Here is a 22325-nt window from a genome sequence, read left to right on the forward strand (position 1 = left end):
CCCATCGTTAACCCGTACGCGAAGAAGAACAACCTTCGCTGACCCGATTCGCATTGTGTTCCCTGGCCTGAAGCGCCATTGTCTTTTAGCCGTCAGCTCCGCCAGCTGGCCTTTCATCTCTAGGCAGGATGAAGGCGGGCTTGCGCCTTATCGCGCTGCTGCTGCTGGCCACAATTACAGCAGTAGCAGCAGTGGAAGTGACTCTGGTAACTTCGCCTTCTACTCTGTGTTCTTTCCACCGCTGACACGCCTCTAGAACCAAGATGATCGCCAGAAATGCTCAGGCATGTACAGCAAGAAGGCATGGGGCGGCAAGGTTGACCCATTTATACTTGTCAAGTTCATAAAAGACCCAAAGAAGAACGAGGGCATTGAGAACCCGATAGTCAGCGTAGTAATATGGGAGTGGAAGGACACGTTGCTTCTGGGTGCTCCATCCGACTTGCCCGTGAACGACGTTGGTACTCAGCAGCCTGATGCTTGGGAAAGTTAACTGACTTGCGCATAGGAAAACCGCCATTATATCTGTGACGACGAATCGATCAAACTGAAATTATGTAACGAAACGCACAAGGGCGAGTGGGTGCTCGCCGAAGACGTCGACAACATCTCTCAAATGTACATCCGGACCGCCGCAATCAACCTCAACGACCCCAAGCCTATCAATTACCCCATCTCAACCGGAGAGAAAAAGGTTTCGATAAAGACGGGATATTACTGCGTGGCAGCGGCAGCCCAAGATAGTCGATTGCAATACGAGGCCGTCGTGGTTTTCCGGAATGCATATGGCGAACTCCAGGCGGCCCAGATTGCAAAACTGCCCTTTTACGGCGGCATCACACTCGTATACTTCCTCGTCTTGACATTCTGGGGCTTCTTGTATTTCCAAAACAGGCATGACATTCTCGCCGTGCAGAACTATATCACCGCTATCCTGGTCTTTCTGGTCTTGGAAATGCTCATGACTTGGGGGTACTACGACTACCAAAACCGCCACGGCAACAATGTCGGCGCCAAAGCACTCATGATTATCGTTGCTGTTCTGAACGCCTTCCGCAACTCATTCTCGTTCTTTTTGCTTCTTATCGTATGCATGGGATATGGTGTCGTCAAGCCTTCCCTTGGAAAGACAATGATGGTCGTCCGCTGGCTCGCCGTGGCACACTTCGTCTTTGGTGTCATCTACGCGGTCGCCTCACTCACTGTTCGCCCAGATGATGCTGGACCTATTGTCTTGCTTGTTATCCTTCCGCTGTCCGCTACACTCACGGCCTTTTACATCTGGACTCTGAACTCGCTAAACCTTACCATGAAAGACCTCATGGAGCGGAAACAGCACGTCAAAGCCACCATGTACAAGCGATTATGGTGGTGCATCTTGACAAGCATTATCGTCATCTTCGGTTTCTTCTTCATCAACAGCTTCACATTTGCTGGTGCTTCTACTCCAGACTTTGCGCCTACCCATTGGCAAACGCGGTGGTTCGTACTTGATGGTTGGCTAAACCTAGTCTACTTGGCTGATGTATGCTTTGTTGCATACATGTGGAGGCCAACGGCAAACAACAGAAGATTTGCTATGAGCGACGAGGTAAGTCTACATATACCATATGCTCCGTACAGGGATGCTGACCCATCCTCAGATTGCTCAGGATGATGAAGGCTTCGAGATTGCCTCACTCAGAGACTCCTTGGACGAGGAGGAAGGGGGCCCGAATCAGGGTTCCTCTTATGATCCAGCGCAAAGGTCCACTAACGATCATGCACGCGATGCATCGCCCCTACCTGCGCCACAACCACAAAAGCCCATTCACCCTCCTAGAGAAAGTCTTGATGGCGATACAATTTTCGCTGTTGGGGAGGACGACAAGTGGAGTAGCGATGGAAGCGAGGAGGAGGAAAGTGACGAAGACAGTGATGAAGATAGTGACGACTCGGGTGCTGGAAACTCAAAGGGAGGTAAGAATGAGCGTTCGAGATTGACTGGTAAAAAAGACGAATAGAGGTTGATTGGCCACAATGATGGCTCGGGTTTCAAAAGCTGTCACTTTGAGCACTGGCGTTCGTCGGAAAGCGATATACTTTCGCATGGGTTAGCGGGTGGCATGTATTTTGAACAAGCTGCCGGTTTTTGCATAGCTGGCTTTCGCAATAGTGCATTTAGATCTTGTTGCTCTACACATTGATGTCATTTTGCGCTTAGAGGCTACTGTCTGACTTCGTTCTTAACTCCGCAAATGCCGAGGCATCTCAAGTAGGAATGTCGTCAGAGTTCTTCACTGCATCTCCAAACTTTACCCTTGCGCAACCACCCATGGCAGCTCTAACTCTAAGCGCGCCCAGGCGCACTGCAAGATACATATGTGACACATGCCGTAATACCGTACGCTATCCACGTAACCCAGCTTTTGGCGTACAACGATATCTTGGCACCGCAGCGTCCTTACGCAGTGAAGACTCACAGCAATTGACGTCGCATCAATACTTTCGCACTCGAGCTGCCGTCCCGAATTCAACTTTTGAATTACCTCAGAGAGAATCCACATTCCGTCAATACTCGACATCGAGCCAGGCTGCATACGCCACGGACTCAGGCTTTGCGCCACTGCCACATCGTCGCCTAATCGCCCTTTCCGGCCCCGACACCGCAAAGTTTCTACAAGGCCTGATAACAAACAATGTTGATCCTGACCGTCAAGCATCATTTTACTCGGCCTTCCTGGATGCGCGAGGCAGAATACTGTGGGACGTTTTTGTATGGGTATGGCCTGAGCTTGTTGCAGAAAAGGGACACTGGGCTTGCTATATTGAGGTGGACGGAGGTGAAGTGGAGGCATTGAAAAAACACTTGAAACGCCATAAATTGAGGAGCAAGGTTCAGATTGAGGAAATCAACCATGATGCAGTACGGGTCTGGGCAACTTGGGGGTCTGCAATTGAGCAAACCAACACTCAATGTCTTGTTGCTAACCTGAAAGATCCGCGCGCACCAAACATGCATCGCCATCTCGCAGACTCAAATGCGCAAACGATAATAGATGGCGCGCAGCCGGCAGATGTTCAAGAATATCACCTTCAACGTTATCGAAATGGCATCCCAGAGGGACAGGTTGAAATACCCCGCGAGGGTGCCTTGCCAATGGAGTGCAACATCGACCTCTCGCAAGGCATAGATTTCAAAAAGGGTTGTTATGTCGGTCAAGAACTCACCATCCGTACAAAACACACTGGAATCGTACGAAAACGCATCTTGCCAGTCGAACTTTACACAACCGCCACATCAGCCGCTCTTCCCGAACATGGCGCCGACATCAAGCAACTTGACGAAAGTGGCAATATCAAGAAAGGACGTGCGACTGGCAAGTTCGTGGCTGGTATTGGCAACATAGGGCTTGCAATGTGTCGGCTGGAGAACATGACACATATGAAAGTCAGTGCCGAAGGGGGCACATGGAAGCCTGGGATGGAATTTGGTTGCGAGACAAAAGATGGAATTGTCAAGATTAAGCCGCTGTTGTATGATTGGTTTGTGTTGAGAGAAAGAGATTTATGGGACAAGAACAGGCAGAGGCTGTGAGAGATAGCTGGACGAAATCCCGAAACTAGTATGTTGATAGCCTCACAATAATGTCGCCCACAGCGTGACTCGTTCGTGCAGTGTAATAGTTCACGTGGTGCGCCTGGCCTGACCGGTAGGTTGACCAGAGGGGCTGTGCATGTGTGGCTTAGCTTCGTAGCCAAGACGTCATCATATATCCATCTCTCATTGCGCTTTTGATGTTCATTACTTGTAACCTAGTAAATGATTTTATCCTTGGCGATTGGTTGCGCTGTACCGCCATTCATCAAATCAACTGAATATACCTAACAGATTTGCGGCAATCAAAAGCTGCCAACCCAAAACATGGCTGTTACCACACTATCGCCAAGGTCATCGGAACATCAATCTTCCATCTCTAATATGATTTCACGTCTCCTCTCTAAGAAAAAGAAGAACCCAAAGCGACGAGACGAGCAAGCAGAGCAAAAGCAAGAGCAAGATACTAGACCACAACTCATCCATGCACCCGTTCCCCTCGTCCTCCCCGAACACCAAGACACATTACTGAAACTTGGATGGACCACGATCACATTCCCAGGAACTTCACCAACAACTCAATCCCCAGACTCCCTCTCTAGCATCCCACCACCAGGGCCACATCCACTCCAAATCGCCTACCAAGACCTCTTCTCTGCCGGCCAAGCTTTCTTCAACCTTGCCGACTCCGAAAAGCACCAATGGAAACACCGTCTCGGCTCTGAAGAAGGATGGTCCAAGATCCCCGGCGAAAAAGAATTCATCACCCTCCGCTCGCTGGCATATTGTCCCGAGATCTTACGCGCTCCTGCCCAACGGTACTGGGAACTTGTCGGAAAACACTGCTCGAGTACCCTAGGTCGCATATCCACGGCGCTTGGGCTTCCTGATGGCGAAAATGAGGGTCTGCGTCAATTCGTGGGGCCGTGTGCGCGGATGCCCGTGGAAGAAGAGGGCAAGACGGCGACGATGTTGAGGCTGTTTAGGTATGAGGGGTGGGAAGAGAAGGTTGTTGCTGAGGCACATGCGGATTTGGGGTTAATTAGCGTGGTTGTAGGCGATACGCCTGGTCTGGAAGTTTGGGATGGGGCCGAATGGTTTGATGTGGAGAGGGAAGTAGAACGGAAGGGCGGAAAGGGGGCTACGATGCTGGTCGGACGCCAGTTGGAGAGGTTGACGAATGAGAGGTTGAGAGCGGGTGGGCATAGGGTTGTTGCGTATGGGGGACCCCGGGATGTGTCTTCTGGAGATGGGGTAGATGGTATGGAGACGAGGTATCGGCACTCGATTGTTTTTGTGCTACGCGCTCATGAGGGTACGCAAATCGATTCGGATGCGCTTGAGACTCGTATTACGGGGAGGTGGAAGCAGCCGATGAATGGGGTTACTGCTGGTGCGCTGTATGAGATGATTAGGAGTCAATGCTTCAATATTAATGTGGAGAAGGAGGAGAGAGATGCACAGAGGAGGAAGCTGGCTGACGCGAAAGGGGTGCGATGAGGCAGGGTGATTGTAGTTTCTAGAGAGATTTCTTGATTATCTCTGTTATAATTTTAACTTCACGTTGAAACTGTCTTCTATGTAAGTACTGATTACTCAAAACTGCATTGCTTTATCTTTTTGAATGTTATGGTAGATACTAGCGAAGAGCTGCATTCTGATGTTGAAAATACAAGGCCTTATTGGCTTCTATGCTACATCGTCTGTACGCGAAAATGGGAAGATATTTCCAGGTGGTTTCTATAGAGTCAAGAGAGTAAGGGAATCTGCAGATACCAGGTCACGTGTCGATGGATCAGGCAAATACATACGATCACTTCCTTATCATGGTCTCAACGCTGTCATCCAAGTACCTTAATGCGACCGTCTAGCATAGCTACGGATCTTTCCAATGGCTCCGTCCCGCCTGGCCCGTATCTGGGCCACTAATGGCGAAAGGCTGGTGTTGGACTTGTTCAGCCTTGCTTTGCATACTACGAGGCGCATTTCAGCCTCGGCTTTCCTGCACATGGCTCATTCTCGCCCCAACCTTCTCACCTCCCTATCTTCCGCATCCCCAAATATCTTCGCTATATTCATTTACGCGTTACATCTGGTACTGCAGTTCCCGCCTCTACCACCACCGCAATGACCACCGGAACCCCACTTCCCGCTTTTAAACACGACCCACTTCCCGAACATAAGTCATATTTTCGCCTACTCCACATCATTCGCGGTGACTTCGGCCAACGCATTGAATGCGAGATCTCTTCCTGGCCTATTGGCGAGGCACCGCCTTACTACGCAATATCATACGTATGGGGCGACACCAATAAGACGACAGACATTACAGTCAACGGCAGTCGTCTGGAGGTGCGGCGCAACTGCGAGTATGCGCTTCAGCAGGCCTTCACCACCAAGGCCTGTAAATATGTGTGGGTGGATGCCATCTGCATTGACCAGACGACCGAAGAAAAGAATCATCAAGTCGGAATCATGGACCAAATCTACTCAGGAGCGAAGCATGTTCTGGCATGTGTTGGGCCCCACGAAGATAATAGCGAAATTCTCCTGAAATTTATAAAGAAACATCGTTCAATATTAACAAGACTCCACGACTTTCCGCACCCATGGTCGACCTTCTCTTTGTTCTCAGTGGCTATGGATCACAAAAGGATATTCCTCCGTTGCCTTCTCTCCGTGAACGGTAGGACGCGCCAAGCCATCTACCAGTCATTCCGCTCATTCATGAGACGGCCATATTTCATACGTCTGTGGATAATGCAGGAACTGAGTCTAGCTTCTAGAGTGTCATTTTGTTTTGGAGCGGTTACAGAGAGAGCTGAGGATTTCTTGGCTCTCTTCTGGGTCCTTAAATTTTGGGAATTCTCCGGCCGCCGGTACCGTAAGCCCGAGTCTGGGGCAAGAGCATCGACTATTAGCATAATGCGTGCTATTTGTTTGTCCAGTTCACCCAATATACATCTGATTGGAGAGATCATTTGTTTATTATCAAGTTTTCGACATAAGGGTTGCCCGGCTATAGACATCGAGTTCGAGAAAACCATCCCATTTGATCGCTTACAACTAGCCTGCACAGAAGTCAAACAATCATTTCACAAATTATTGTTCTACTTTCAAGCGGACTGCAGTGATCCACGAGATCGGTTGTATGGCGTGTTGTCTGTTGTAGACTGGCCACATACACAGAAGCCAGAGGTTAATTACGAGAAGGATCGGTATGAAGTTGCATTGGATGCTACGAGGCTTCTACGCGTGGAGAATCCTGATACCACACGAGAACTATGCCGCATCTTTCAAGTCACAGGGGAGGAGGCGTCTCTTCGGCGTACGCCTGGCCAGTGGTCCAGCACATCTCTACCAACGGTCAGGTCAAGAGGTCGCAATTCTGACCGGATGTTCCGAGATCTACATGGTTGGACAGGTTTCAAGATAGGTGGTACTTTGAACGCTATTGGTCACTTCAATACATACGGTAGACAATTTGAATGCATTTTGTCACTCCAAGAGAATGAGGGCAGTTGTGTTCTGAAGGTGGAAGATGGTCAAGAGGTAATGTTAATGCGAGGACCTCTTGATACAAGGAAAGGTGATTGGTTAATATTTCAACGGAACGCCGTAGAACAGGATCTGGCCTTAATTATCAGAAGATCGAGAAGCAACATACACAGGCTGGTAGGGCACGTGTTTGTCAGAGAGTGCAATCACCTACTAAAGAGACTACGGGTACATTGTAGCGGCTATCCTTCATTCCTGCCTTGCTGGACCCCAGAAGATGTTCTGCTTTCAGGGTGGACTGCGCATCAACTTGATTCGGACAATATTACCCAAGACCAGGTGAGCGAGCTTGTCAATAGGCAACTCTATACATGGGATGACTCTTCATATTTTGAAAGATGGGAGGAAAGGGTGTGATTAAATCAGATGTACAGTCATGAGCAAAAGTTTCTATATTGGTTAGATTGAATGCCCTACTAATACCATTCTGTATAACTTTTTGGAATACCTACTACTGAACGGAGGTAGATAGTATCCAGCCACGAGTCTTACTGTGGAGGAGAGCCACCTTCGCCCTCACAACTTCGATACCAGAAAATTAGCAGGATGCTCAGAGCTGGGGGTGGGTAGTACTAGGGCAGCCATTCCATATCATAGACCATGAACACGCGTTTGGATAAATGCAATTGCGCGTGGTATTTTTGGGTTTCATTTCATGATTGCGGCTAGGATGGCTTTAATCCTGTTGATTGAAACGCCTGGTTGAAATAGAAACAATACAGGCCGGGAATCCTTGGGTCGGTCATGGCACGTGACGGGCACCCACAAATAAGTACATTGACTGGGATGGATGTGACGCAGCACAGGCATTCTGTGACAGGCTAGCAAAGTGAATGACGTTTGCCGCAGATTACCAAGTCGGTGTTTGGCCGGGTGCGGAAGAAGCGGAATTCTCGCCTAGACATGGACATACATATGTAAGTACACAAGTAGGATGGTGTATCGGCAGCGAGGGGCTTGATTGAGGCGTTGGCGATGCAGCCATGAAGCGTTTGTGGAAAAGGACCGAGCCGCAACTCCTTTTGAGAGGTCGAGGAGGCAGGAACAGGCTAGCGCCGACGCTAGCGACGCACCAATGTGGTGTAACGTACCCAAACGATGTGTTTCAGAACAGGGCAGGGGCGTGTGCGTTCGGGGAAGCAGCGACCCAGCGACGACACGCCAAAATAATTCACTCTCCCTCCTGCCTGGCGGCACCACAACGACGACAACGACGACGACGTCAACAACACCGACACCAACACCATCAACCACACCGCCTCGACTCCTAGCCGCTGCTGACTAGCCCCTCCTACCGACCGCCTCCCGGGTACAGCCGCATTGCTATTCACTGGGCTGAACCGCCTCGCCCTGTCTCGCCCCGCCGACGGCGTCTCCGAAACTCGCATGTTCGTCAGACATCAGCACCGCCTCAACTCCACACTGTCACTCCTTCCTCGATAAACACCTACGACCGCATGCGACGCTGGTCATCTGCCGCTGGACGACGGACGCGACCTGGCCTTCTTTGTTTGCACCGCCAAAGCACCCTCGAAGGGGCTGACTGAGTCCCTGCGCAACCCGCTCCGACCAACCGCGCCTCGCTTCGCTTGGCTACCGCTCAACGCCCGCCAGCCTCCAAACATTGAACACGCTGCGAGGCATGAGCTAGGATGACGCGCCCTCACATCATCAGAGCAGGTACGAGCATGGCCAACCCGTGTGCCATTCGACGTGCGTGAGCTAATTCATGGCGGTAGACACGATTGACCTGCAGGACAAGTTATCCCCGACCGCCCAAGACCACTCCCACCAGCCCGAGCACCCAGCGCCTCTTGGAATAGGGCCAGCCGCGCCCCATCAGCAGGCCGCTATCCGCCATGTAGAGAAGGAGCGTTCCTCGGAAGAGGCACGCCTGCACGATGTCTGGACCCACGGCAACAGCACGCTCCGAGACGACCCCGGGTCTGACGACGAACGCACCGTCACAAACAACACAAACGGACACCAATCTGGGCACGACGAGCCTGCTGTGAGGTTGAATGGTGGCGCACTTGGTGACGACGATGCTGATATGCAGGATGCTGACGTGGAGGAAGACATGGACGACGATATGATGGACAAAATCTCGAGTTCGCCTTCGATTGACGATGGTGGGTATTTTTTACCTTTTAATTCCGCGACTTGGCCCTCAAGACAGGAGTCTCTGACCCCACAGTCTTCGCCGATGCCCTCAACAGTCGCTTCTTCCTCTCCTTTCACGAACACACCCAATCATTTTCCTATTTCTGTCGCGGATGCTGCAGGGCCGTTTACGGCCCCAGCGTCCGACAGCTCTCTTTTATCAACATGTCAATTCCCGTCAATTTTTATTCCTTTTCATTTGCCCTCGTCTAAGGAGGATTCGTCAACGGAGCATCATCGTGGTGAGTATACCTGGACAAGGACCACTACCGCCCTGGACAACAAGGACGATATGGAAGCAGAGGTGGGTATGAGCCCGAGAGCCAAGCATTTAAAGGTAATAGAACGCCGTATACAAATGATGAGGGATGATTCACAAGCATCACTCATCTCTGAACTCGACGAAGAACAAGTCAGGAGTACGCTCAAGCCCATTAGTCGGACCTTGCTCGGCACCTCAGACGACCCATTTCTGGATTGCGCATGCAGCCCACCTCGGACATTGAACGGAACGCCTCCACCTACGCTTCAGTACCCCGACGATGAAGACGGCTCCTGGACTACTGACAGCGACGCTGATTCCTGGGACGAGGACCTGGACCAAGACAACGATGATGCATCCAATGACGCTTTCTTTTCTCATGACTCCAGATTTATCGACTCAGGTTGGGGAGGCGAATGCTTACGAGAAATAGAGGACATTGATTTCGAATTCGTCTACGCTCTACATACATTCGTTGCGACCGTCGAGGGTCAAGCAAATGCAACCAAAGGTGACACGATGGTGTTGCTTGATGACAGTAACAGCTACTGGTGGCTGGTACGGGTCTCCAAGGATAACAGTATCGGTGAGTACCGACAGCCGGCGCACCATTCCTCGCTGACCAAGTCAAGGCTATCTCCCCGCGGAGCACATTGAAACCCCCACAGAACGTTTAGCACGTCTCAACAAGCACAGGAATATTGATCTTTCTGCAACGATGCTTGGCGATACCGCCGAGAAGACCAAGAATCCACTCAAGAAGGCCATGCGGCGGAGGAACGCAAAGACGGTACAATTCGCACCACCAACCTATGTTGAGGCATCCGACTATGACTACTCCTCCGACGAGGGCGAGGGTGAACTTTTTGGAGGCCCCGAGCCTAAAGAGATGCAACAACAACAGCAACAAGCCACAGCACAGACCGGTGATTCGTCTCAGGACGAGGGTCTGCAAGTGCAGCCGCTCAAAGTTAACGGGGCAAGAAAAGACGCAAATGGTCAAGCCGAGGGCGATGCACGACGCTCCAGTGATGACTCTAACAAACAAGACGGACAAAGAGGGAGCGAAGACAACCTGGATCGCCCGCTGGATCCCAAAGTATCACGTAACGGTACTCTCCGCAACACCGACTCTTTCTTCAAGGACGACAATACCGAAACACGCAAGATTACACTTACACCCAACATACTTCGCGATGACTCGACCCCCTCAAGTAATGGTTCTCGAGAACGCGGTCCAAGTCTAGAGAGTTTGGAGAAGAACGGTTTTGCAGACAAGGTGAAAGATGAGAAGAGGAAGAAGGAGAAAAAATCCGGTATGCTTAGCGGACTGTTCAAGCGCAAGGACAAGAAGGGCAAAGGCCCGCAGGACTCCATTGACAGCGATGTCGATAAGGCAGAGGAGGTGGATCGCAGCTCACCGCAGTCGAAACCCTCGGACGAACTTGTAGAGCGGCCATCCAACGAGCAAGTGACAGCACCTGCACCCTTGAGACAGTCAAGCAAGAACAAAGCGCATAAGCGCCCGAATCACCGAGACGACTCACCGATAAAGACAAAGGGCATCTTGAAGACTGAAAGTCCTACAGATATGGATGCGGATGATGATATGGATGCTGAAGACGAGCCAACTACCCAGCAAGCCACCTCATCCATGCGCCTGGTACCGCCAGAAAAAGAGGATGAAGATCAACCGGCAGCTGAGGAGCAGGCTGCACCATCTGTCTCGGCTTCGAACTCTACAGCCTCAAAGAACCCCTTCAGCGGCATGATCAAGTCTCAACCTGATGGAGAAGTGAAGCGCGAAAAGGTCACAAAAGCCAAGCAACGTGTACAGTTGGACGATTTCGATTCGGATGAGAGCAGCGATCCCTTTGCGGACCCCGACGCTGAACGTAAGACTAGAGAAGCCGAGCAATCGGAATCGACTGAGCGTCTCTCAGAATCACCAGTACATGTCTCTGTTGCCGACGTACAAGCAGCTCAGAAAGAAAACGTGGCAGACAGAGACAGAGAGATGGACTCTCACCATACCCCGGGCCTATCTACAGACAGCTCAAGTCAAGAAACCAACTCGCCGATATCGACCCCAACACCCGATGACAGTCCCACGAAAACCACCCAGGAGGGTATTAATGCCCCACGGTCTAACTCTGGGAATACCTCGCCTACACATGTCACGTCCAACTCCACTATTCCCCCCCCTTCGAGGCCCGCTCCCATTCCTGTTGAAGAATCAGAGCCTTCTCCACCTGCTTCTTCAGAGAGCACGATACTTCCCGCTTGGTCTGACGCTTCACTGCGCGCCTACCTCGACGACGGTAGCGAAATTCGAGACATGCTCGTGGTCATCAACGATACTACAGGCGTCGTGCCAGTTGGCCCCGACCATCCCCTTATGAAGGATTACCTCGCCGAGGAAATGAAGACAATGCAAAGCTTGAGTGGCGAGCTCGACCGCTTGCTGAACGGATTAATGGAGAAGTCCATGAAAAGAGCGGGGAGTGCAGCTAGTAAAGCTAGCACGACGCGCAGTACCAGCGCCAATGGTAGATTGAGCGCAGGGGCAATGTTTTGAAGGAGTAAAGGCTGGTCCGGAGTCATTCATCATTGTTAGTATACCCGAAGGACTGGATTTTCTTTCTTACTTTTTTCTCCTTTACCGGCGCTGTCTTCGAGACCTGGGACACATCATGTGGGATGATTTCGGAATTCAATCGGGGTTTCTGGTTTGGGTTTGTACGCTTTTTTTTCACTATGTCCCCTCCCCTTTTCCCGTTCTTGCACCTCTATTCTGGTTCCGCCTTTTTTTTGTCTTTCTATTTACGGGGCTGAGGAATTATTCTATCTGGACGTGCTACCCAGAGTTTTGTTTTTTCTACTTTGATTTTCTTTTTGTGTCCTCTAATCCTTCCCTCTGGTTGACTGTATGGTCAAGGTGGGCTTGGGATTGTAAGACTATTCATTACATGATCACATCTCCAATACCCCTTTTTTCTTTTCTTCTCCAATTCTTTGGATATGTTTGCGGCACTCGCTTATCTTCCTTTCTTTTTTGTCTGGCTGTCTATCTTGGTTCGCGTGGGGGCTGTTGACTTGTGGCGGTATGCTTCCTTTCCCCACTTCGTATTGTGTAGCATTGAACATTCTTCCTCCCTCCTGTGGAGGCGAGAGAAGCAACCCTGGAAATACATGCTTTTGATCCCGAGACTTTGCTTAGATATGCCAATGGTGACTGTGATATTGATACTGGCAGGAAGTAATATTTTTCAGTGTATGCTTATTTGCAGGCTATACTGTTGATTTTCTGAGAAGCGATTAGATAACTTCTTACGCTGGCCCCTACTAAAGAAGATAAAACCAACTCAAGTCATAGCCATTACGCGTATTCCCACATGTAGATATCATTACACATCCACATCCTCCTTCCGCAACACCTTGACCGGCTTCTCATCCAACGCCGCCTCCTCCGCCTCACGAATACCCAAACTCTGCGCAATATGAAACAGCCTCATCTTCTCCTCATGCGCCGTACTATCCCCAAACACCGCGTCCATCTCCTCCAGACTCTTGCCCCTCGTCTCAGGGATACAAAACCACGTAAACACAAACGCAACCAGTGCAAACCCCGCAAAGAAAATGTACGTGCCAAACCCAATACTATCCAGCATATCCGGCGTCACGAGCCCGATGATAAAATTACACATCCACGTCGCAGAGGTGGTTAGCGACATAGCCTTTGAGCGGTTTCCGATGTTGTAGATTTCAGAGGGGAGGACCCAGCCGATGGGCGCCCAGGAGTAGGAGAAATTGATGTCGTAGATGTAGATGAAGGCGATGCCTGTCCAGCCTGCGGCGGGATGCGAAGAGAGAGCTGAGCCGTAGCCCCCGATGACGCCGCCGACGATTAGCAGCGAGATGCAGGTTCCGGCTGCGCCGCAGAGGAGGAGGGGGCGGCGGCCGAGTTTGTCGATGAGGAAGAGGGCGGGGAGGGTGGATATTGTGTTTACTGTTTAACTTGTTAGTGAAAAACCCCTTTTTCATGTTTGTCCGAAAGTGCTTGAGATGGAGGGTGAAATTTACCGATTCCATAAACACCAGTTGCCAACAACCCCGTTGTCTTTCCTGACAACCCCAACTGAGCAAAGATCGTCGGTGCGTAGTAGATAATCGCATTACAACCGATGAATTGTTGGAAGAACATGACGCAGCAGCCGATAGCTGTGCGCTTGAAGGAGGGCCAGGTGGAGAAGAGGGTTGAGTAGCCGGCTAGGTAGAGCGACACCCCTGACTTGCCTGGGAACTTTTCCCGAGCGTACGTCTCTTCGAACATGACTTCTGCTTTGATGGATAGATACTCTTTCTGTACTTCTTCTTCGTCGGGACTGGTACGTCGTACTCGTGCGAGGGCGCGGAGACCCGCATCTTCGTTGTCGCGCTTGCAGTAGTATCGCGGTGACTCAGGGAAGAACAACATGCCGATTCCAAGCACGAGACCAGGGAAGATCTGGATGGCAAAGGGGACACGCCACGAGGCGTCGCTCTGGCCGGTGCAACCCTCCGGACCTACGTCGTTGATGGGATGGAAACTGGGTTTCGAGGCTGTGCCGCCCGTATAAGGGATGTCTGGCGCGCATCGTGTCCCGCCAATGTACTGAGTCCCGTACTCGAGCCAGTAGGAGACAAGGATACCGAGGGTGATGGATAGTTGCTGTAAGACGACGAGTGTGCCTCGGATACCTGCTGTGGAGACTTCACTCATGTACATCGGGACAATCATGGTGAGCATGCCGACTGAGAACCCGGCAATTGCTCGGCCTATGGATATTTTGATTGGTTTTTCATACATGTATCGAGATGGAGTGTTACGTACCAGCAAAAGCCATTGGAATATCTATAGCACCCGCCTGGAGCGCAGACCCAATGGTGAAGATGACAACGGCGATTATAATTGAGCCCTTGCGCCCAAAGCGATCTGCCACTGGGCCGTTCACGAGCGAGCCGAACCAAGCAGCGAGTAGCAGGGTCGATACGAACCATCCCTTGAATGAACTGTCAAGAGCAATTCTTGGAAACGCCGCAGCGAACGACTCCATTGTAAGGACACCAGAAATTACACCTTGGTCATAGCCGAAGAGGAAGCCACCGAGTGAGGCAAACTGAAAGTTTTAGTCAAAATCTTGGATTTAGACAAAAGGTGTCTTACAGCTGATAGGCCGAGGAGGTATGGGTTCTGTCGTAATTCCTTGTACACACTCTTCTTCTGGGCAGCCCCCGAGTCGACTGCATATCCTGTGTCCGACATATTCGCAAGCTTACTGGCTCTGCGTCAATTGACTTGTTTGAAGGAATTCAGGACACAAAGCACATGGATCATCGCAGCACTTGATCGCCCATATATGTACATGTTCATCATCGAAAGACCTTGGAATATCACAAAAGGCACCACCAGTCACACGACTTCGGATCACAATGCTCCGACCATACAGCAACACCAAATCTGCTCCACTGACATGCAATGCAATGCAGTTCTGTCTGAAATTTTCCCCGCATGGAGAGAATTACTTGATTCATATGTTAAAACTGGGGATCGAACATGACTTGCGCTCGGACTACTATGCTCCGAACCCCACAAGAAGCATATCTTGCAAAGAACAGGTTCGTGTGACGTTGATGCTTCGATCATTTTGACCCAACGTTTGCAATTAACACATCTCACCCAATCTCCTTGCGACTTTCTATCTTTTCACTTAACAGTCCATCAATCCATTCTAGCCTCAGGAGATGACGAACGATACTTGTGTGGATAAGCTTCCTGCAGCTATCCTAGACTTGGTCAAGCGCACGGAAAAGCTCCTCGCTCGCCAAGCCTCTAACCCCAGTCAACGCATGCTCGTTGCGCTTGCGGGTGTGCCAGGAGCGGGCAAGTCAACAGTATCCGATGCGCTCTTAATCGAGTTAGCGGCGCGAGGCATCAAAGATGTTGCCATAGTGCCAATGGTAAGTAGCATTCGCAGCAAGCGTCAGGGGTTCTGACGACATCAGGACGGGTTCCACTATACTCGCGAGGTTTTGTCGACTTTTGCAGATGCAGATGTAGCATTCAAGAGACGCGGTGCTCCCTTCACTTTTGATGCAGAAGGATGCGTCAAGCTCGTGAAGTCGCTCAAGACTGCACCCGTCACTACAGATGGCGAAGAAGACTTGTGCATAAGTGCACCAACCTTTGATCATGCAGCCAAAGATCCAGTCGAGAATGGAATCAGCATATCTTCCCGCACACGCCTCGTCATCGTCGAGGGCAACTACACACTGTTGAAACAGAAGCCATGGGATGAAATTGCAGAGATCTGCGACGAGAGGCGCGTAATTGCTCTTCGTTGACGCCATAGACCCTGACTGACATTGTATAGGTGGTTTGTAGATGCACCTGTGGAAGTCGTTCGTGATCGCTTAGCCCAGCGTCACCTCGCTGCTGGAATTGAATCTTCAAAAGCGGCAGCCATTGCCAGAGCTGAAGAGAATGACATCCCCAACGGCGAGTTGATACGGTCATTGCTCATCGAACCAGACGTGATCATTAAGAATTGATAAGGATGTTAGATCCAAGCGCAAGCTGGAGGCTAAAGGAGGCTAATACTCTAGAACTGCGTAGTGGACAAGTCCCAGTCGAAAGAGGTAAACAGCTCGTTGGACTCCACAGACCATGGGAAAGTACTCAAAGCTTCTTTATCCAGCTCAACGTTTTGGAGCGTACCCGAACTGAAGTCATCAACGGATACAACCTGGTCAAGAATAGCGACGCATCTTGCTGAGAGTGAATCTGTAACGAGATGTTCACGGAACGTCTTCCTGGCTAGCCGCACATCTTCGAGCCAGGTGGGCATTTCTTTGGCACTTGGGAAGCTGATTATGCAGAGCGTGATGACTAAAGCGGAATGGAAGAGGAAATATCTATAACAGCCAATTAGTTCTCAACCCTTGTTGCAATTGATATCCTATACTTACGTTGCGTACCATCCTTCTAATCTGCTCGGTTCACTCATTGTGTACTGGTGTATCGAAGTGACAGTAGAGTGCGCAGCATCCAAACAAAGCCGCTTACATTCGTCTTGAGCTGATTGCGTTGCTTCGTCAGGAATCTGGCTGCGCTCTGCAATTGCACGACGAAGCAGGATTTGTCGAAAGACGATGATTTTGAGGTTCCAGAACCTCCACCATAGTCGCGACCTTGCAAAGACATACCATCGGGCTGGCATATATGGTGGATGTGACAACTGAAAGTACAAGGGTACCATATGCGCCCATGCTTCTATGGTAGTGTTAAATGCAAGTGCTGCTTCAGCTGACAGACTAGGTTCAGCTAACAATCTATTTGTGATGTGGTTGGTATGCATGTGAAAGCTACTCTGTTCACGAAGTGCAGAATAAATTGTTGGCGTATCAAGTTCAACGGGGAGCTGAGTAGTTTGAGGAGTGAGTGCCTGGCTCTTGTCAACTGCGTGCCACTCGTCTTTGACCCTATTGGATACTTTACCTCGTCATTTATGTTTAGGGCGGGGTGTACGCTCATGGAATCTTGATCAGGTAACATGACTGCTCGTCCGAAAGTTGTAGACGCTCCGCTGTCGAACACGTACAAGCCCCACCAGACTCTGCGTCTCGACTCGCGTTCGATTAGGCTGATGTTCCAATGTGGAAGCTCTCGGTGAAGAGCTAGACTCAGCGCGGTGCGCACTGCGAGACCTAGCAGATTCCATCCTGTGTTTGGGCTGTTACGTTTCTGGCTAAGATTACTCAGCAATACAAGTGCTTGGACGGATGACAGGCTGGCGGCTTCAAACACCGATTCATCCTGGCCAACCGCGAGGGCTCGACGATACAGATAATCTTCGAGGCCGACTTGATCATTATTCACAGTCCACGCACCAAGGGCTATAATCGCGTGGTACAGCATGTCCCAAGATCTTTTCGGTGGCCGAGGAACCACCTCGTAATACTGCGCGCGAAATGTTGCCTCATGAATGAATGGGTACACAACATGATAGTTGAGGAAGTATGCGTCAATGAGGCTGCCCGCAAGCTGCTTGACGAGAGCAGAATGCGAGACATGCGATGAGGCCATGACTTTTCTGAAAGATGAAGACGTTTCCACGGCATGTTTCTGAGGTGGTGCTCCAGTTTGATGTAGAAACCCAGCCCAATCTAGCAAGCAACGCAGAAATACGACACCAGAAGTTGAACCTGAATCACGTTAGTGCCATATACTTTTGTCGACGTAGGTAAGCTAACCTAGATATCCTACTCCTGTTGGCTCTACTGAAAGGGCAGCCATGCCATCGGTTAACCCGTCTATATTGACGTCTTCTTCTTTCCAATTAAATCCATCAACATCGTTCGGCACAGCTTCAGGAAGAGGAGGTTCATTTGAGTTAGATTTAGTGCTGCCCTGAGGGCTGAGCGCGGCTTCTGGTGTTCGTGACTGGAGAATCTGTGAGGTTGGGATGGCTGCGTTGGGAGAAGAAAGGAGCTCTTCGATATCGACGCCCGGTACCAGCTGAGCGACCAGCGCTTCCAGACTGTGTAGCCGTTTCTCTACGCTCGTAAGGTATGCCCTGGTCAGTGGCGATCTGATGATCTTGCCACTGTAATGGCATTGCGCGCCGCTGTGGGCACAGGCAGTGCAGAAGGGTGATTCTTTAGAGCATTTGAGCTTTTTTGCACGACAGCGGTCGCACGACAGGGCATCCTTTGGTCTTCGGTGCTCCATGCATGAGACGAGTTTAGTGTGGAAGAGGTGGGGACAGATGGAATTGCAGAGAGAATCGGAGCACCGAACAGCAACGCGTCCGCTGATCTCTACGACAATCGGACCGACGGGATGTGCCACTTACAGCCACTTACAGCCACGCTAGCCACCCCACCTCTGGGCATTTCAACATACGCCTTTGAATGGTGAATGTATCAACACAACAGTAGTTTGAAGGGGAAACCCTTAGCGACTGGGAGAATAAGAAATGGGTTGAAGCCATACATTCAAATGGTCACCAAGAGCCAAGCCTTCCATTCGCAACACTTCCGCCATAGCCACTTCTCTCAACTAGCTTGAAAAAGACTTAGCTTAGTTGAGCCCCCTGATTAGAGCTTCGAAAACTTGGAATTGTACTTAATTCTGTGTAAGACATTCATAATGAGTCAAATGCAACGCTTGTCGTTACTATTTTAGGTAATGAGAAGGGCATGGCCGAGTGCCACCACCTAAAAGGGGTTCTCTTTCAACGCCACGTGGGCTAGATGGGTCTAGCCTGTCAACCTTGCCACCCGCAATTGCATGAAATGCTACGGCTCGCAATCTATCCTGAATTGGCAAAATTTCGACTTGTAAGATATGTGACCTATATAGATGGAGGGAAATCTACGTCCTAATCCGCCCATATAAGAGGGAGTGTGGAGTGCTTTTCCTTTCTTTCCATATCTCGACCAGTTCCCTCATCATCCAGTGAAATTGACTCTAACTTTCTACTGATTTCATTCATATAACAAAACCACTCAACACGATGGGAAACGCAATTTCCGATATGTTGAAGGAGGCGGATGAGAAGAAGGAGACTGACGCCAAAGAAGAATTAGAAATTTTGCAAGAGATGATCAACGCAGTCCTAGACAGATTTGAGAGTGAGATCACAGAGTGAGCATAGGCTGCCTCAAGCCCAAAGGGTTCAATTGCTCATGAGTTGATGTTAGGAAATTCTTGAATGCAGAGCCTACAGCGAAGACTGAAGTTCCCGGGATCCCTCCCCTTTGGAAAAAAACGTTTCTCAGCAGGCAAGATTCTAGATAAAGTATGTTATTGGTCTAGATAACTTCTTCACTCAGTACTGATATGTGGTCTCTTTGTAGCCCGCAGATGCAGTTGGTGGTGCTATCGATGCCATTTTTGGAGCTGTCACGGGAGGCGGTACGAAAGAGAAACTGGCCAATGGATTCAAGGTATGACTTGGCTTAATAAACTCATGACTTAGCTAAACTCTTGGGGTCTAGAAGGTTGTAGGGACTGCACTGAACCAGTTCCTCAGCAATACGGAGATCGGCGTCACAGATACAAATAACTACTTCATTTATGTGCACCATGACGCAATCGTTCGCATCGATCTCAGAGTGAGTCACAATCAGCTACTGAAAAACATTTTTGTTAACAATGGTAGATGTGGCGATGGAATTTTCCTAGTGGAGGCTTCAAGATTGTTGATAAAGGTGTCCTAGGATGTAAGTGTTCAAATTTTTCCATTTCATAGTGCACACGACTGACCAATTGGACAAGACATCTACTGTATTTCAGTAGTTGATGTTGGCGTTCTGAAGATTCCAGAGTTTGTTTACCTCATAAGTGAACACGCTGGTAAGGCCATCCGCAAGTCAATCAACCAGCTGCTAATCTGAACCCCTAGGAGACGAAGAGAACGAAGTCGAGCATTACTGCGAGCAAATGGGTAAGATATATGCCGCCGCACGCAAAAAGAAACTGAGCGAAAAGGCCGCCATCACGACGAAATAGTATTAATAAAGTGGCACTGTCCTTCTTGTACATGGATAATGTTAAATTGTATCAAAATCTTGACCATTGTATTAACCCGCAGTCGAATTATGGCTTTATTGATCCTTTAAAAATTGCTTGTCTTTATATCTCCTTGCCAAATGAACACTACAGTTGAACAGCTGTGGCCGCGACCAAGACGTCCATATACAAGTCTCTCTCTCTCTCTCTCTCTCAAAATGGTAATTCCACCGGCCCAAACTGCTTTACCACAGCACTGAGACGCGCGACAATTGCCGTATTGCCTGCGCCTACCAGGTCCTTGGCATCTAAACTAAATAGTCGGTGTATAGCAGACTCCTGTATCCTCCTCTACGTTGTGTCCAATAGCAATGACTAGGAACAGGCTGGAGACGACGAGGCTGCCTAGTGGAAGCGATTTGGAGCAAAGGAATGGGACGACTTAGAGATAACATGACGTCGATGCGAGGCGCTACCTCTCGCCAGCGGTTAAACTACTACAAATTGGTGACCTTAACGCACATAACCAGATGAATGAGCACACTGCGGAACTAGAAAGCCTAAAAAAAACTTATTCTATACAATACATCCATGATATGAAAGAAAAAGCCCGGTATCGGTGGCCACATCTAGCGTACACTGCACATGCAGAAAGTCCGGGGTTAGCGTCGGCAATTCTCCAACGCCTCAACGTACCCACAACGCCATCACGCCATCCTTTTCCTTCTTTTCCCCATCATACTCTGAATCCCAAGCTTGAGAAATCCCATTCAAACCGTCTACCGATATATGCATGTCAATGCCCATTAAGCCATTACACCATGACCAACATCTCAACTTGGCCGTGTGGGGATCCGATTACCTAGCGCCAAAAAGTACTGCTTCACAACCAACAAAAAAAAGACATGATGATATATGATATATCGTGCATCCATGCATGACAACAATTGAAATTTGATTTCCCTATCTTTTCAAACAAGAATAAACAAAAAATAAATAAATCCACAATGTCACAAACCACCACAACCGGTGTATCCACCGCCGAAACCACCACCCTCCCCACCACAATGCGCGCCTGGCAATGGACAACCTGCACCACAACCCTCGAATCCGCACTCCAAATCAACAACTCAGCCCCACTCCCAACATCCCACTGCCCCTTATCCTCCGGCGAATCCCTAATCCGCGTGTACGCCGCAACTCTCAACCAAGTCGACTACAAATTCGCCGAACTCCCCCTAATCCCACGCCTCGCCATCCGCAAACCCGCAACTCCCGGTCTCGACTTTGCGGGCCGCGTCGTATCCACGGGCCCGGACTGCGGCGTCAAAGTGGGCGAGATGGTGTTCGGGAAGTTGGAGCCTAAATGCCAGTTTGGGACGCTGGGGGAGTACGTTGTGGGATCGAGGGTGGGTACGGTTCCGGTGCCTGAAGGGGTGGGGGTGGAGAGTGCGGCGGCGATGGGGGTGTGTGGGTTGGTTACTTATCAGAGTCTTGCGAGGAATGTGAAGAGTGGGGATCGAGTGTTGGTTAATGGGGGGTCTGGGGGGACGGGCACGTTTGCGGTGCAGATTGCGAAGGCACTGGGGTGTCATGTTACGGTGACTTGTTCGGGTATGTATGCGCGGTGTGAAGATGAGGCTATGGTGGGAATGTGCTAATGTTTGACAGGTGCGAATGTGCAGCTTTGCAAGGATCTGGGCGCGGATGAAGTGATTGATTATAGGAAGAACGATGTCGCTTCTGTTCTTGCGAGTGGGTCCAAGCAATATGACATGATTCTTGATAATGTTGGGCATCCGTCAGAACTGTATTGGAAAGCTCCAGAGTTCACGAAGCCAGGGGCAAAGTACGTACAAGTTGGATCGCAAGTCAGTCTATCATTCCTCTACGACCTCGCATTCCGGTTTTTGGTTCCGACATGGCTGGGTGGTGGCCAGCGCCCGTTTTCGTTTGGGTTCGCCTTGACGAACTTTGACGACTTTACTGCGCTGGGAAAGCTAGTGGCGAGCGGAAAGGTGAAGCCAGTGATAGATGAGGTGTATGAGTTTGAAGATGTACCGAAGGCGTACGGAAAGTTGAGAACGGGTAGGGCAAGGGGGAAAATAGTGGTGAGAATGGGAAACGAAGAGAAATACTGAATAATGAGATGGTCGTAAAAGCCAAGTGCCTTTGAATTCACAAATGCTGGGAGCACTTCCGGGAAAAGT

General features: G+C 50.0%; 13 protein-coding genes across 13 annotated transcripts; 10 read left to right on the plus strand and 3 right to left on the minus strand.

The window, feature by feature from the left end:
* Positions 1-128: 128 nt before the first annotated feature.
* COCCADRAFT_6099 (uncharacterized protein) lies at positions 129-2003 on the plus strand (the record flags this gene model as incomplete). Its single annotated transcript, XM_007715357.1, has 4 exons — positions 129-206; positions 257-457; positions 509-1591; positions 1644-2003. 4 exons carry the CDS (start codon positions 129-131, stop codon positions 2001-2003), a joined length of 1722 nt encoding a protein of 573 aa, XP_007713547.1.
* Positions 2004-2314: 311 nt separating this feature from the next.
* Positions 2315-3577, plus strand: COCCADRAFT_99530 (uncharacterized protein; the record flags this gene model as incomplete). Its single annotated transcript, XM_007715389.1, has 1 exon — positions 2315-3577. One exon carries the CDS (start codon positions 2315-2317, stop codon positions 3575-3577), a length of 1263 nt encoding a protein of 420 aa, XP_007713579.1.
* Positions 3578-3904: 327 nt separating this feature from the next.
* Positions 3905-5077, plus strand: COCCADRAFT_99486 (uncharacterized protein; the record flags this gene model as incomplete). Its single annotated transcript, XM_007715390.1, has 1 exon — positions 3905-5077. One exon carries the CDS (start codon positions 3905-3907, stop codon positions 5075-5077), a length of 1173 nt encoding a protein of 390 aa, XP_007713580.1.
* Positions 5078-5704: 627 nt separating this feature from the next.
* On the plus strand, positions 5705-6100 carry COCCADRAFT_99437 (uncharacterized protein; the record flags this gene model as incomplete). Its single annotated transcript, XM_007715391.1, has 1 exon — positions 5705-6100. A coding segment is annotated over one exon (396 nt), but the record flags the coding sequence as incomplete, so codon positions are not given.
* Positions 6101-8210: 2110 nt separating this feature from the next.
* COCCADRAFT_99481 (uncharacterized protein) lies at positions 8211-8420 on the plus strand (the record flags this gene model as incomplete). Its single annotated transcript, XM_007715392.1, has 1 exon — positions 8211-8420. The coding sequence occupies one exon, from the start codon at positions 8211-8213 to the stop codon at positions 8418-8420; it is 210 nt and encodes a 69-aa protein (XP_007713582.1).
* Positions 8421-8787: 367 nt separating this feature from the next.
* COCCADRAFT_99447 (uncharacterized protein) lies at positions 8788-12138 on the plus strand (the record flags this gene model as incomplete). The annotated part of the gene is made up of 4 exons (XM_007715393.1): positions 8788-8815; positions 8875-9267; positions 9973-10146; positions 10193-12138. 4 exons carry the CDS (start codon positions 8788-8790, stop codon positions 12136-12138), a joined length of 2541 nt encoding a protein of 846 aa, XP_007713583.1.
* Positions 12139-12967: 829 nt separating this feature from the next.
* COCCADRAFT_99507 (uncharacterized protein) lies at positions 12968-14865 on the minus strand (the record flags this gene model as incomplete). The annotated part of the gene is made up of 4 exons (XM_007715394.1): positions 12968-13569; positions 13644-14378; positions 14434-14719; positions 14767-14865. The coding sequence occupies 4 exons, from the start codon at positions 14863-14865 to the stop codon at positions 12968-12970; spliced, it is 1722 nt and encodes a 573-aa protein (XP_007713584.1).
* A 162-nt stretch (positions 14866-15027) lies between these two features.
* On the minus strand, positions 15028-15246 carry COCCADRAFT_99461 (uncharacterized protein; the record flags this gene model as incomplete). The annotated part of the gene is made up of 1 exon (XM_007715395.1): positions 15028-15246. The coding sequence occupies one exon, from the start codon at positions 15244-15246 to the stop codon at positions 15028-15030; it is 219 nt and encodes a 72-aa protein (XP_007713585.1).
* A 98-nt stretch (positions 15247-15344) lies between these two features.
* COCCADRAFT_37888 (uncharacterized protein) lies at positions 15345-16151 on the plus strand (the record flags this gene model as incomplete). The annotated part of the gene is made up of 3 exons (XM_007715396.1): positions 15345-15560; positions 15606-15922; positions 15974-16151. The coding sequence occupies 3 exons, from the start codon at positions 15345-15347 to the stop codon at positions 16149-16151; spliced, it is 711 nt and encodes a 236-aa protein (XP_007713586.1).
* A 50-nt stretch (positions 16152-16201) lies between these two features.
* Positions 16202-18330, minus strand: COCCADRAFT_6105 (uncharacterized protein; the record flags this gene model as incomplete). Its single annotated transcript, XM_007715358.1, has 4 exons — positions 16202-16514; positions 16569-17044; positions 17098-17804; positions 17853-18330. The coding sequence occupies 4 exons, from the start codon at positions 18328-18330 to the stop codon at positions 16202-16204; spliced, it is 1974 nt and encodes a 657-aa protein (XP_007713548.1).
* Positions 18331-19117: 787 nt separating this feature from the next.
* COCCADRAFT_6106 (uncharacterized protein) lies at positions 19118-20115 on the plus strand (the record flags this gene model as incomplete). The annotated part of the gene is made up of 7 exons (XM_007715359.1): positions 19118-19248; positions 19305-19341; positions 19461-19550; positions 19602-19718; positions 19766-19826; positions 19882-19959; positions 20009-20115. The coding sequence occupies 7 exons, from the start codon at positions 19118-19120 to the stop codon at positions 20113-20115; spliced, it is 621 nt and encodes a 206-aa protein (XP_007713549.1).
* Positions 20116-20711: 596 nt separating this feature from the next.
* On the plus strand, positions 20712-20981 carry COCCADRAFT_99497 (uncharacterized protein; the record flags this gene model as incomplete). Its single annotated transcript, XM_007715397.1, has 1 exon — positions 20712-20981. One exon carries the CDS (start codon positions 20712-20714, stop codon positions 20979-20981), a length of 270 nt encoding a protein of 89 aa, XP_007713587.1.
* A 201-nt stretch (positions 20982-21182) lies between these two features.
* COCCADRAFT_37891 (uncharacterized protein) lies at positions 21183-22256 on the plus strand (the record flags this gene model as incomplete). Its single annotated transcript, XM_007715398.1, has 2 exons — positions 21183-21729; positions 21787-22256. 2 exons carry the CDS (start codon positions 21183-21185, stop codon positions 22254-22256), a joined length of 1017 nt encoding a protein of 338 aa, XP_007713588.1.
* Between the last annotated feature and the right edge of the window lie 69 nt (positions 22257-22325).

Source organism: Bipolaris zeicola (assembly GCF_000523435.1).
Source record: "Bipolaris zeicola 26-R-13 unplaced genomic scaffold scaffold_104, whole genome shotgun sequence".
Lineage (NCBI taxonomy): Eukaryota > Fungi > Ascomycota > Dothideomycetes > Pleosporales > Pleosporaceae > Bipolaris > Bipolaris zeicola.